The sequence below is a fragment of the Anser anser genome, assembly GCF_964211835.1.
Source record: "Anser anser genome assembly, chromosome: 5".
NCBI classification, from domain to species: domain Eukaryota; kingdom Metazoa; phylum Chordata; class Aves; order Anseriformes; family Anatidae; genus Anser; species Anser anser.
Window position 1 is genome coordinate 42,468,987 of NC_139725.1, and position 13,040 is coordinate 42,482,026.

Genomic DNA, 13,040 nt, shown 5'->3' on the forward strand with positions numbered 1-13,040 from the left:
TGTGATTTCAGCTAGAGAAATGACTCGAGGGAAATTCCTGAACATCCTAGAGAAGCCCAAAAAGTAGCTGCAACGTCTGGAGTTGGGACAAAAAAAATACCCCAACTGGATCCTTTTACATACTGCGGATCCAGATGGACCCCAGAACTTCTAAAGAGAAGTACAAAGCTCTTGCTCCAGACCTTCAGAAGCTAACACCTCTTGCTTCCACAGCTCATCTCTTTGCGGGGGAGACGCACTGGACACACAGGTCACAAGGACTGCGATTGATTGCCTTGGAATTCAGACTTTATCCAACCTCAGGATACCCAACGGGAGGATTCGACCCTGATGTGGGATGGCAAAGTGAACAGCCGTCGTGTCCTTATTCTGTTGTTCTTGGCGGCAGCACCTGTTTGAAGTACTCAACAGCTCTCTGACACAGGCCAGCATGCTCCATGGTGCATTGGCCTTCTTGTGTCTGTTGTCTTACATGCATTGCTTTCCTACATGCAATTTCTGTGCTGAACGACTTGAGCAGAGTTTGGGGTGTAGATTGATAGCGCGGGTTTTGCAGGATTACATGTTTTTAGTGTAGAAGGCCGGTGTAGTCTGTGCATTAGATTCCAGTTGCTCACTGCCTTCAGAGGAGCGTGCCTGGTACTCCGAGGAGGATCTTCAGTATGTTGGTCCATGCACTTCACATGGCTTGTATCAAGCATCGCGTGTACCAGGAGCTGCATCTCAGTGCTAAATGGTTTTCTAGTGAAATCTAGACTGACGGACTGCAGAGAGTAAGAGGTGTTACTGTACCATGAAGGAAAATGTCCCTCGAGAAACTTGAGCCTATACAGGAGGAAACAGCTTTGTCAGTACCCCTGCAATTCTCAGTTTGCTTCTTACAAAGCCAGAAACTGAGGGAAGTTACAAAGTTGAAAGGCAGTAATGTTTTCAGTACTCCAGGAAGGGAAACAGGCATGTTAGCCCCATTGCAAGGATATTCTACTCAAACGGAGTCTTCACACTTCTGAAAGTAATCTTTCTTGATATTTTCATTACTTAGAAAACAGCAATCTCAAAACTTGCTTCACCTGCAAAAATAATATTTTAAAGAGAATTTTCTGTGACCTGGTCTCTTTCAGCACACAATCTTGGACTTTATTGGTCCTATAGTTTAATGTATTTTCTTTCTGTTAATGCACTTCTGCATGTTCATCCCTGAGAAGTGGTAAAGAGCATGCTGAGATTTTATTTTATTTAAGAGAATAACTTTTTTCATTTCATCCTGTTTCCTTTTCCTAGGAAACTGCATTTTAAGCATTAAAAAATATGTTCCTCTTTCTAGGGTAAGACATAATATTGAAACGTTGGATAAAGAGCAGTTTTTTCCCCATTTAGAAATGTTATTTTTAGCATACAGGCTTTTCAAAATCTGACATTTCCCAGACTGTAGTCACATGTGAGAGGAGAAATGACTTGGAAATAGTACTTGTGCCTCATCATTAACAGAATGTCCTTGGAGCATTGCAAATTTCTGTCTTTGCAGAGAGAGGAGACTGTTTTCAGGTGCATGTGCAATAAAGAGGGGGAGATTTTTAATCAAATAGACTACTCTGAATTTTTACTAAGATGATTGTGGCCATTTGCTTTGCAGTCTCTGGCCTTGGTGATTATCAGCGAGAGAGAGACTCATTTTTGGACAGCTCCTGTTAACTATGTTTAAGCAGTTAAATTCCAAATCCCAGAAGACCATACAGAAATACTGAATATTTAGGTGTGTCAGGAGTGTGATTTTAAACTTAATGGATTTATTTCTATACTTCTATTTATGCAGGGCTGAGCTTAACAGGACCTCCATCCCTTGAGAACATGAGAGATAAGTTGAATGTAAAGACAACCTAAAAGTGCTAATTCAGAGACAGAGGAAAACTGTTGATGCAAACCAACGTTGATGTAGCTTTAAGTATTAAATTATACATTTTGAAAGCAATTTTAAGCTTGTATACTATATATATAATATATATATACACACACATGAAATAATGGGATACTTGGTCTGTATCACTAATATGAGTTCATTTTATAGAGGTTTGATGATCCAACACATTAAGAAACTGAGATCTGAAAGGAGGAGGAATATAGGAGAAGATAAAGCTTGGCATGGAAGTATATGTATATTTTCTGATACGTTCAGCAAAGAATTTCAATCTTTAAGTAGTTTTTGGTAACATACACGTAGTGTAAAAGCAAACAAATAAAAAAACCTTTACCATGCAGTACTTATCCTCTATAGGGCAGCAAATAATATATGCTTTAGAATTGTTATTTATTGGCTTTGTACTTGTCATCTGTTAAGATGAGTCAGTGCTGTATTTTTTTATTGGTAATATTTATATGCATTTTTGTGTGTTAGCTGGAGAATTGTAATCTGTCTGTTCCTGCTCTGTGGTCTGATAGTAAACAAATGTAAAGCTCAAAGAGTAGTCTGGGTTTCCAGAAGAGCCCCCTGAGGTGCAGAACCTGTTGCTTAGTCACTTAAGCAATACTCTTCCATAGGCTCTTCTTCACTATTAAGATGTGTAATAAGGAACACTTTGCTTATCACCACCTCAGTTTTCAGCCTGTGAATATTTCATTCGCATCAGTAAATGAATAGATGGCAATATCCAAATGGCACTAAAGATTTTCATGCCCTCTTGACCTCTTCCCTTTTTTTCTTCAGTGATGTCCTTCCCAACATCACTGCAGTCTCTGTCTATACAAAAAAATCTGGGTGACTTTCTAGTGCTGATAAACTTAGATATTTTGAAACAACAACAACAAGTTTTGATAAATGATGTGAACGAAGAGTATAATAAGATCAAAATTTGGTAATACTATTTGAGCTTGTGCATTGCTTTATAAAGTGTTTTTGTGTATTGGTATGTTAAATGTTGTTGTCAGGCTCTTGGAAATAAACCCAATGTTTTTAGTTCCTATTAAATGCCAGTGTTGTATTAAATGCTTAGTTGTAAAGGCTGTTCAGTTTTGGAGTACCAAATGCTTTGCTGTTTAATCCAACTGAGAATAAATTCTTGTTCTATTAATCATTATCAAAATAAAAGTCTAACTGCACTGGCAATGGAAGAGGGCGATACTCCATTCAACTTAGTGTTTTGGTATTGCAAAATTAACAATTTTGGAACAATTCTATAACCCACAGATCCTCAGTTTTTCTTTGTATTTCCCTGATCAAGTCACCTAAAAATAACAGATTCTTAAAAACTGACTAATCCAATGCAGAGATAACGTTTGAATGTTATTCTCTTTTGTCTTATTTTTATGTTACATAAAAATGTAACATGCTATTACAAGGCAAATCACAAGCCTGTCTTACTTGTAATGTTTGATTTGATTATAAATGGTTGTAGACACATAGGGAAGGATATAAACAAAAGGCTTACACACAGATTTTGCTTTAGGTTACCTTCTCCAGCAACCTGTTTTAGGGACTTACTGAGCTAGTAGTTGAATCTGGTATGTGGTAGGCCCTACCCTCATACATTTGTCTTAGTCCTAATTTGTTTGTACTTCCAGCCTCTAAAATGCCCTGAGAGTGAATTCCGTAATTCGGTTATACAAGTCAATTTTTTTAATGTTATTGTTAGTTTTAAACCTGCTTATTTGCTAACCCCATTTTGAACCTTTCATTTCTTGTATTGTCAGAAGCAGGTGTGTTGTGTGTTTTTTTTTTTTTCATGTCTGTGCACTATTCATGGTTTTTCATCTGTTATGCTTTTGTTCTGTGGTTATTTTAGTCTTCTTCCAATTGTCTGTCTTCTGTTACAACTGTTCGGAGATACCTTAATAAAAACTGCAGCGTGTTCAGCGGAGGCATACTGTGGAGGGGTATAAGTCGTAATTATGGCTTGTATTTTGTTCCTCCACTGTTTTCTCCCACATCATCATGAGCTAAATCCTGTTTTGTGTATCTCTAAGAACAGGATCATCACTGAGATTTGCAGTCTGTGCATGCAGCTGATCTCATCTACTTCATCTTCACCCACAGTAACTTGTCTTAGACAAACAACACTTCTTTTTCCAATCATGATGACAGTTGTGCCAAGCATTTTGTGTTAAGGAAGTGATACTAGGTAATTCCATCATCAACCTCTGTGATATGTAAAAAAATAAATTATCTCATGTGGTCTAAAAGCCTGGTCTCTTAGCCTATCACAAATTCAGTAGCATTGCATAAGCATTTTTATAGTACTTCTAAACTAATATGAACTTTTAGACATCCATGATCAAAAGAAAAGGCAACTTGCAGATTGTAGCTATAGGAAATACACCAACTAATGGTTCCTCTTAAAGATGTGCCCCTGGCACCAAGGACAGTCCAAAAAGAGAAATGCATCTTGTCTTTGTGTGAGCTATCTGCTTATGGCATGCAAATTATATAATATGAAAATAATCCTCACTCCTTAGTGTTGTATACCCATTTCATTTACCATTCTGAATTGACACTTTTTAAAAAGTCATTAAATAATCAGTCTATACTGGAAGAAGATAATTCATTGAAAAAAAAAATCGCAGAATGTCCTGTCTGCATCTTCCAAATTGCTGTTGGACAGAAACTTCCCATGGCCTAAAAAACTCTGAACAGAATGGATGGGATTAGAACAACAAATGCAAATGCTGTAAATATATTTCTATAGTCAACACAGTAAAAACATCCCACAGCAAAAATACAGAAACGAGTGGTTCCTACGTGCACATCCCAGCCTATACATCAGCCAGTGTGCCAAATACTTCTGAAGATACTGTATGTACGATGCCAAATAAGTGTTATCTATCTGGGGAAACATACTTGGAAATAAAAATAAAATGTGTGAGCATATGAGTTTTCTCAAATTTTACTAAAAGTCTTTCTTGATTTTCCCTAGGACTATTGTGGCTACAGATAATTAAAAAAAAATAAAAATTGTCTTCCTTATTTTTGACTGGTCTTTCTGAGAACTGCCTGTAAGGTCTCTTTCCTGCAAGAGAACAGCTCACTTGGAGCCCAGTGCTTCTGTACTTTTTGTATTTTTACACATTTTATCATCTCATTACCCACTCTCTTTTTCTGGATCGTTGACAAAGATGTTGACTAGCACAGGCCCCATAACAGTCCTTGTGGGACAAGCTGCCAACCTCCCTATTTTATGAAAATTGACCATTTATTTTTGCTGCTCATTTCCTATTTTTTAATCTCTTATCAGTCTACAGGAGGACATTGGCTATTATTCCACGACAGCTTAGTTTCTTCAAGAACCAGAAAGCAGCTTTAGTGAAATCCAAAATAATATCATGAAGTTTATATGCTTTATCCATATGCTTCTTAATGTCTTATAAGATACACAACGGATGTGTGAAAAAATACTATATACTGTATCTATTTACTTTCCTCCTTTATATACCATCCTTACATCTATTCTGTTCTTCAGACATCCACAACTTCTACCAGTTTGCACAGTCTGATGCTAAGGGTTAGTGGCCTGTAGCTTGAGAAGGAGCCCTTTGTAAGGGTTTTTTGCCAGTTTTGTCAACTGCCATTCCTCTGATGCTCGATTTAAAGTAGAGGTATTACATTTTATGGTTCTTAAGGTTACGTATCACATTTAGTATTTCAGCAATTTTATACCCAGAACTCTTCAGCATCTATCTGCTGGCCTCACTGACTCTTGTGGCATCTCACATAACTGGAAGTGAGGAGCTTTCATGCTTTTTGAAAGTTTCAAATTAATGCTGCAAAAGATGCATATTTTAGTTGCTTTTAGTTTCTTTCAGGAAGACATGAAATGCAAAAATCCTGAAGTGAAATGTGGCCAGTCATTTGAAGTCCACATGAAGATATTTAAAAGCTTAGGTAGCTGGAGAAGTATGGACTGATCCAAGTGTAATCCATGTTCTACATAGAATATGGGCAATTTTGCCATGTTTAGATTGTGCTAGATTTTCAGCATGGGGGAATCTCTTCACGTTTTGACTCCCATCATCTGCTGAAACTGCTGGTTTTTAGACTTGACCTTTTCCACCATGTCCCTTTGAGCAGAATGACTGACTCCTGGCAGCTGATGCGTGTACAGGATAGGCGTTTTCTTGTTGGGTTTGTGTGGTTGACCTCTGGCCTGCCTGCTGATTCCTATAATACAGATCAGTGACCAGTGAAGCCGGAACGCTCCCTGCCTGTCTCTGTTACAGACACCCCAGCATGGAACAGAAAAGAGGAAGAGGGGTGAGCTTGAAAGCGCTTACTTAATTGCTAGTAGAAAAAATGGGTAATAAGAATGACCTTGCCCCTTATTTATTGACCAGATCTTGGGAGGGACAAAGTACTTGACTTGATTCTGTATCACTTGAAAGGCTCTCTCTATGACCAATAGCTGATGAGTAGGTGTAATAATATGGGGTAATTAAATTTTGTGCTTCCAGGCATGTGGATGCCAGGGAGGATTCCCCTCCAGAAAATACCTGCACATCTAACGACTTTCCTTGTAATCACAGAATTGGAAAGCCGGTTCTGAAGCATCAGAAATGTGCCATTTGACATCTTCTGCTTACCTTAATAACCCCAAATGCAGCAGGTTATGTACAGAAAGTCAGTAGGAAGGCTCACAAGCTAAATCAGCATGAGGGACACGAGACCAGCGGAGTCACCCAAGTGGGCATCAATGCTCAGCTGCCTGGTTCTTTGTTTTCCTCACTCTGTATCAAACTTTTATTAGTCATTGCTAATTTTAATTGATTTACTTATACATACATATGTATATTGATTAATCTAAATTGCCTACCAAGGTAGTCACCTGCGCCTTCCTCTTGGACTCTGCATGAATTAGTTTTTCCCCCCTGCCTTTCCACCCACCAGGGAGGGTTTCTCTTCCCTGCTTAGTCCACCAAAGTCAAATAGCACAATATAAAACTGAGGGATCAATCCTTTTGTCCCTCAGTTCAGGCCTTGTTGGCCTGGCTTGCAGGAGTGCTCAGTTTGTAACCAGCTGCGCTGAAGGCAAAGGGATCTCCAGGCTCTGAACATCTTTACCAGGATTGGTTGGACTGTTATATTCAAAGTGGGCTTGCTGTCAAAAACTATCATTGGGTTCTGGACAAAATGCTTTGCTGAAATATATTTGGTTGATGACAGTTTCTCAAGAAGGTGTTGGGCTGAAAGTCAGAGGGAGGATGTGTCCTCCCTTTACCTTGCTGAGGGAGTTTGAGCTGCAGTCTCCCACCCACCTCCCAACTTCTGGAAGTTCGCATGTTCTAGACCGTCTGGGGGCCATCTTCAGAAACCTGTCCCGTGAGACTCTGCACGCGTTCCTCTCCAGTGGATCTAAGAGGATCTCATTTATGTATGTGCTCCTCCTGAGTTTGAGCTCTGGGGGAGACCCACGGCATGGTGTCACTGGAGGGAAGCACGTGCCAGGTGCTGCACTTCTGTCGAGGTAGGCCCTGGCTAGACACCGGGAAGGAGAAGGTAGGTCAGAAGGGGGAGAAGGGGTGCGCAGGTGGGTGATGGTGATGGAGAGCTAGAGAGAGGGTGGAGAAGGCCTTTGGCCCCAGCAACGAGTGGCTGCTGCCAAGCCACAGGCCCCGTGCTGCGTGGCTGGGCCCCAGCGCCAGGGCTGCTTTCCTCGCCGTTTCTCCACGTCCCCCTTCTCAACTCGGTGCCCGAGAGGCGGCTCCCGATGCAGTCTGTGGCGTGGGGAGCGATGGCTGCCGCTCGTTAGAAGCGTTCCCCCAAGTCAGACCTATGGTACGAGCCGTGTGAAGCGGAAGACAATTAGGGGCTTATTAGTGTCCTGGGGAGACGTGTAACTTGTGTTGCTGGGACTTACCAAAACAGCGAGAGTCTTACCGGCAAGCTCCAGCCGAGAAAAGACTGAGGGATTGTCTCACCTAATTATGGGGAATGGGCCTCTTTGTGTTTGTGATTCGGTACGGTTGTCCGATCGCTTTTCTCTGGCTGCTGGCTCAGGCCGAGCTGGAAGTGTGCTAATTAGAAGAGAAATGGACGTAGTGATCCTGTCAGCTCTTGTTACCGGCGTGGACAAAGCTGAATATTATTCTGAGGCAGTGTTTTGTGAGTGTCCCCCTTCCAGCTCTCATTAAGGGCAAGGTTGGTGGACAGGGAGGGGACCTGCCCACATGGGTTGGCTAATGGAGCACAGTTACCGTTACTGTGCTAATTAACGGGCTCAGGAGGCAAATGTTTCTCCAACCAGCAGTCCCAGCAGCTGCACCTGGTGCTTCGAAAACCCAACCATCTCCCTGGGCAAGCAAGGCAAATGCTGTGTATGAAGGGAAGGAGCTTTACTTATGACATCCAGCAGCCATCCAAAAGGGTAAAAGGACCATTACAGTGGTCAACGAAGAACGGGAAAGGGCAAAGAGCTGCTGCAGTAGTAAGTCAAACTCCAGCAATCCCTCCTCCCCAAGACCCATTCACGTAGAGTGCAAGGTGTCTTCTAATGTGCAGAGGTGGGAAGTGGGCAGCAGGGAGGAATTGCAAGGGCCTGAGGAATTGCAAGGGCCTCAGGTGCCCTCAAGAAATGTACTCCCTGTCGTGATCATCACAGGCCTCGTGTGAACAGGAAAGGGAAGACTGGAGAGATGAGAGGTGGCATGGAGGTGAATCAGACTGTCCTTCTGCATGCTGATAGGGGGACACATTGCCAGAAGTGGGGAGCAAGATGTATGTACATATCAGGATATTTCTGTTGTCCCAGATTGTGAGACCTTCAGCTAAGCAAAATCAAAATGATTCACACAGATTAAGGCAGGTGAAGATGATGACTAGAGGAGTCATAGGAAACGCTATAAGAAATGCATGCACTTTTCATGCCATTAGCTTAAACCTGCCAGAGTGAAAGCAGGGAGAAATAGAAAACAAAACAGTATCCAGGGCAGGTCTGTAGTGTCATCGCAATTGAGATCCCTCAGCAGAAGGGAAAAACAATGAGCATGAAGGCCAGTGGCAGTGAGTAGTTTCATTTACTTGTCACACATTTTCTTTTAATACATACGTGTTTTTGTAAAAGAGTGTAGTACTTGCACAAGTAATAGCTGGTTGAGGTTTCAAAAGTGATGGGAATGTATTAGTGATTAAGCCTGAGTTGGGTGTTATGGTCCTTCCAAAGGTCCTTAATTAATCAGTGTCTTTGGGCTAGATATAGTAAAACAGATATGGTATTGTCCTAAAACTTTAAATTTGCTTTCTGTGTTTAAACAAAGTTCTTGTCCTCTTTCAACCATTTTTATTCTATGAAGACTGTTAATTCCCTGGATAGAAAGTATGTGGGAGAAGCATTTCCTTCTCTCTCTTTTTTTTTTTTTTAATGAGTTATTCTCACAGCAGATGCTGAACCCTGCCCTTCTGTCTCATGTAGTCATGTCCTTGCCAGCAGGCCTGCAGATTTTTGTGGTGGCCAGTATGCACTTCTTTAGGGAGTTTTAAGAAGTTTCATCTCCTTATAGTGGAGAAGGGGTAATGTGACTCCTGTTACTGGAAAACAGTCCTTCATGTTCAATAAGCTCATTTTACAGCTTTCTGTACTCGTTCTGTATCCTCTTACTATTTTGAGAGCAATTGGAAAGTGTATCAATACCTGTGCCTCTGTTGAGGCTCCAGGTAGAAGTTACATGACCCTGTCCTGAACTCTTACTGAATCGTGTTCAACCTGGGGCTAGGAGGACGGAGCAGCATGGAGAGAAATCAGCTGTGGGAAAAGTGCAAAAAGGGATTGTTAAAGATGAGGTTGTGTAAAAGTGGGAGCATTCAAGGTGTTCTGAATCCCCCATAGCTCTCTTTAACCACACAGCAATTCCAGTAAGGAAGAGAAGGGGGGCATCAGCATTTTTTCCTGCAGGAGGAGCCTGGATGGTTCTTCACATTCCAAAAAAGATAAAAATAAATCATTTGGAATGTGTGCTTGGGATTGCTTCCCAAAAGCAGTCTTTGGGGATAATTGCCCTTCCCACTTTAGACAATTCTCCCAGTTGCCTTTCAGTTCCTCAGACTTCAGAAAAATGATATACTCCAAACAAGGGTCTGTCTTTGACATTTCCCTTACAATTTTGCCCCTTTCTCCATGCCATATTTTATCAAGTTTTAAAAGTACAAGGGGTCTATGATTTTTTTTCTTGGGTTATTTGCCCCTGATGGTGAAACCATTCCAGTGAGGTTAGCTGTGTCTTTTCAAGGCTCCAGCAACAGTATGCTGTCATCTGGGATGAAGCTTGAACTCTGCTGTCTGCTTGTGCCTCTTTATTTTTCTGTCTCCAACAGCTGTGATCCCAGCAAGGAGCCTTTTCCTGTGGCAGTGTATACACTGTGTCCTAGCCCTGCAAGCCTGCAGAACTGTAGAAGCCTTTCGCTTTTAAGTGGGGTTCATTTCCTACTGGCTGCCGCGATGTCTTGAATCTTAGGAGTCTTGCCCAGATTGATCTCCAAAGAGGGCTTGAGAAGTATCTTCCCTGCAAAGAGGTTTATTCTAGAAGGAGGAGATACATAACCCCCTTACTAAGGCCCAGAGAGGAAAGAGGAAAACCTTTATGGCTCCTGCCTTGCCTCAGCAGCAAGTTTTAATGCTGCCTCACAAACAGAAGTAGGCAGATAAACATTTGAATGTAATTACTCCACCTGATCTTAGGTTCTCCAGTGGATGCTCAGTGAAACCCACATCCCCACTGCCTTCAGGTGTCCCAACAGAACAGATCTAACAGCACTTTCTGAAGAGGAAAAGCTACTGTTACTTTGAACCATGCAGACGGCCCCCAAGTACAGCAGATTACTTCCTTGCTTTCCAAATGTTTCAGTCTTGGTCTAAGGAGGAGTCCCACATCAATGGCAGATAACTAAAAACCATCACCATCAGCTTCATTTTTGTGCTCTGGAAGCTCAGGGGTGGAGAGACCTCCCTGAATGAGGGCTGATGGCATTTCCCATGTCACGCCTCCCTTGAGAGACTGGGTCTCACTGGCAGACATCAGGAGAAAATACTCCAGGAACATGTTGGTTTTCCCACTTTACTTCGGTTTCTTTGCCTGGGAAAGTATGAAGGTCCTTGTTTGTTCCAACACTATTCTCATGACCTGTCATGATGCTGTACAAATAATTTCATGCTACATTTCTGACTTCCAAATGCAGATAAGGATCAACTGTGTACAAAAATTGTTGCTTTTGTGTTTTCCCAAGTAAGACATTCTGGTGAAGAGCATCCTTCATACAGGTAAGAAACACTCAAGAATATTGTGAAGACAGGTGATAAATATGCAGAATGCACATGGAGGAAAATGGTGCAATGGCTTTCTTTGTAAGGTGTAAGTCCTACTTTACGGATTTTATATCATTCTGCACTTGCTTAGTCCAAATTTTTGCTGACAGACCAGGAAAGGGTAGATGAAACTCTTCTGAAAATGTAATTTTCCTAATTCTGCCATGTTGAAATTCTTGCTCTAGCAAGAATTGCTCTTGCTGTGATGATCGGTGGGTCTAATCCTGCCATAACAGAGAACATTATTAAAATGACCAGTCACTGCATCTTTCTTTTCAGCTTCCCAAGGAGCTAAAACTATTTTCCATAGCACAAGAGATTGCTTCTCTCATTTGCTTCGATAGGTTTGGAAAGGAAAGAACTTTCTACAATAAATACTAACCTGTCTCATTAGTGCAATGCATATGTTTAAGGTTTACAAGAGTTTCACTAACAGGCAAGTATCAAATTATTATTAGAAAGCTATTTTGGAGGGAGAGGACTGTGGAAATTGAATGATATGGAAGTCTGAATAGAAGAGACAGGAAGGGGAGAAGAAGAAAAAAACAGGATGTAAAAACAAGGGAGAGGAGACCAAGAGTGCTAAGAAAGCACAGTCTGGAAGACAGCAAGGCATGGGTGGGCATTGGGGAGAATTTAAAAGAGTGAAGAAGGCATACTGTTAGAAATGTAGTTTAACAAGAAAAAATGTGAAAAACGAGCAAAAAGAGGGGGAACAAATAGGAATAGATACCAGTTTTCAGCAAAAATGAGGTAATAAAAGAGCAGAAGTTTCATAATCATTGGAACCAGCCAGTGGAGTGTGGCTTTGCTTATGGATGTTTCTCTCAAGAGTATGTCATGCATGGATTCTCTGATGTCTAACAGGATGAGCTCACAATTAGGCAAGGGCAGCCATTAGGTTTCTTTCCTTTGTCAGCTGCTTAACATGACAAAATTTACACAAGTATATTATCTACCCTCCACAAAATTGTCTACAATTGGCTGGCAAGATCCAAAGTTATTTGAAAATTCACACATCAATGGGTGGTAAGATAAAATGGTGAATAGCTGAAATTGCAAATGGATTGAGTGAGAGATAGGGAAGGCTAAAGAATTAGGAAAATGGGGATTTATGTCTGTTATTAATGCATTTAATTTATTTTAAGACTTTTTTCTTTCCTAGTTCTACATTAAAAAAAAAAGAAGAAGAATTAGCTAAGATCCATTGAAAGCCCTCCTCCCAAACCAGGCTAACTTCACTGTGAGTGTCTGCACCAGTCATTTCTACAAAGAAAATCTTTTACTGCAGTTTTATGTCTCCAGTGTGCGAACAGGTGCTCTCCTACCAGCTACTTGAGCTCTGCTGGAGTAATTCAGCAAGTCAGTAAATTGAAAACCTGGTGTCTTTTCCCTAGAGCCTGCATTGTTTCTGCCATCACTGGAGTGGAATACCACCAAAACCTGCCTGGGACCTCACTGACCACATCTGTGGGACACAGATACTGCAAAGACGTTGTGGTCTGCTGGATAGGGATGAATTGCAGTTCTATTACTCAGACAAACAGACTATTTTTCTGCTGTCCTTCACTGCAAATGCCCATCTTGCTAGCTTCTGCTGGGGTGTTTCTCATCTGGTGTTTTCTAGGGACCTCCCCACAACTGGATACTGTGGTTTGGATAATACTTGAATTTTTACAGAAATCTCATTTTATTTTCTGCTGGTCTATCTCACATGTCTCTCCACATTTCATTCTCTTAACAAAATTTCCTTATTTCCAGGCA

The 13,040-nt window shown here is 41.2% G+C and overlaps 1 protein-coding gene across 2 annotated transcripts in view; it reads left to right on the plus strand.

Annotated features, from left to right (window-relative positions):
* LIN52 (lin-52 DREAM MuvB core complex component) overlaps window positions 1-4,977 on the plus strand; it is a 46,434-nt gene extending 41,457 nt beyond the window's left edge. The window contains exon 7 of one of the 2 annotated variants that reach the window (XR_014585212.1): window positions 12-56. Coding sequence is in view for 1 of the 2 variants with exons in the window: in XM_083838682.1 (XP_083694808.1) it covers window positions 12-67 (56 nt within the window). In the remaining variant the exon portion in view is untranslated. Of the gene's footprint in view, window positions 1-11 lie in introns of both variants that reach the window. The other variant, XM_083838682.1, reaches the window with a different exon arrangement.
* Window positions 4,978-13,040: the final 8,063 nt, after the last annotated feature.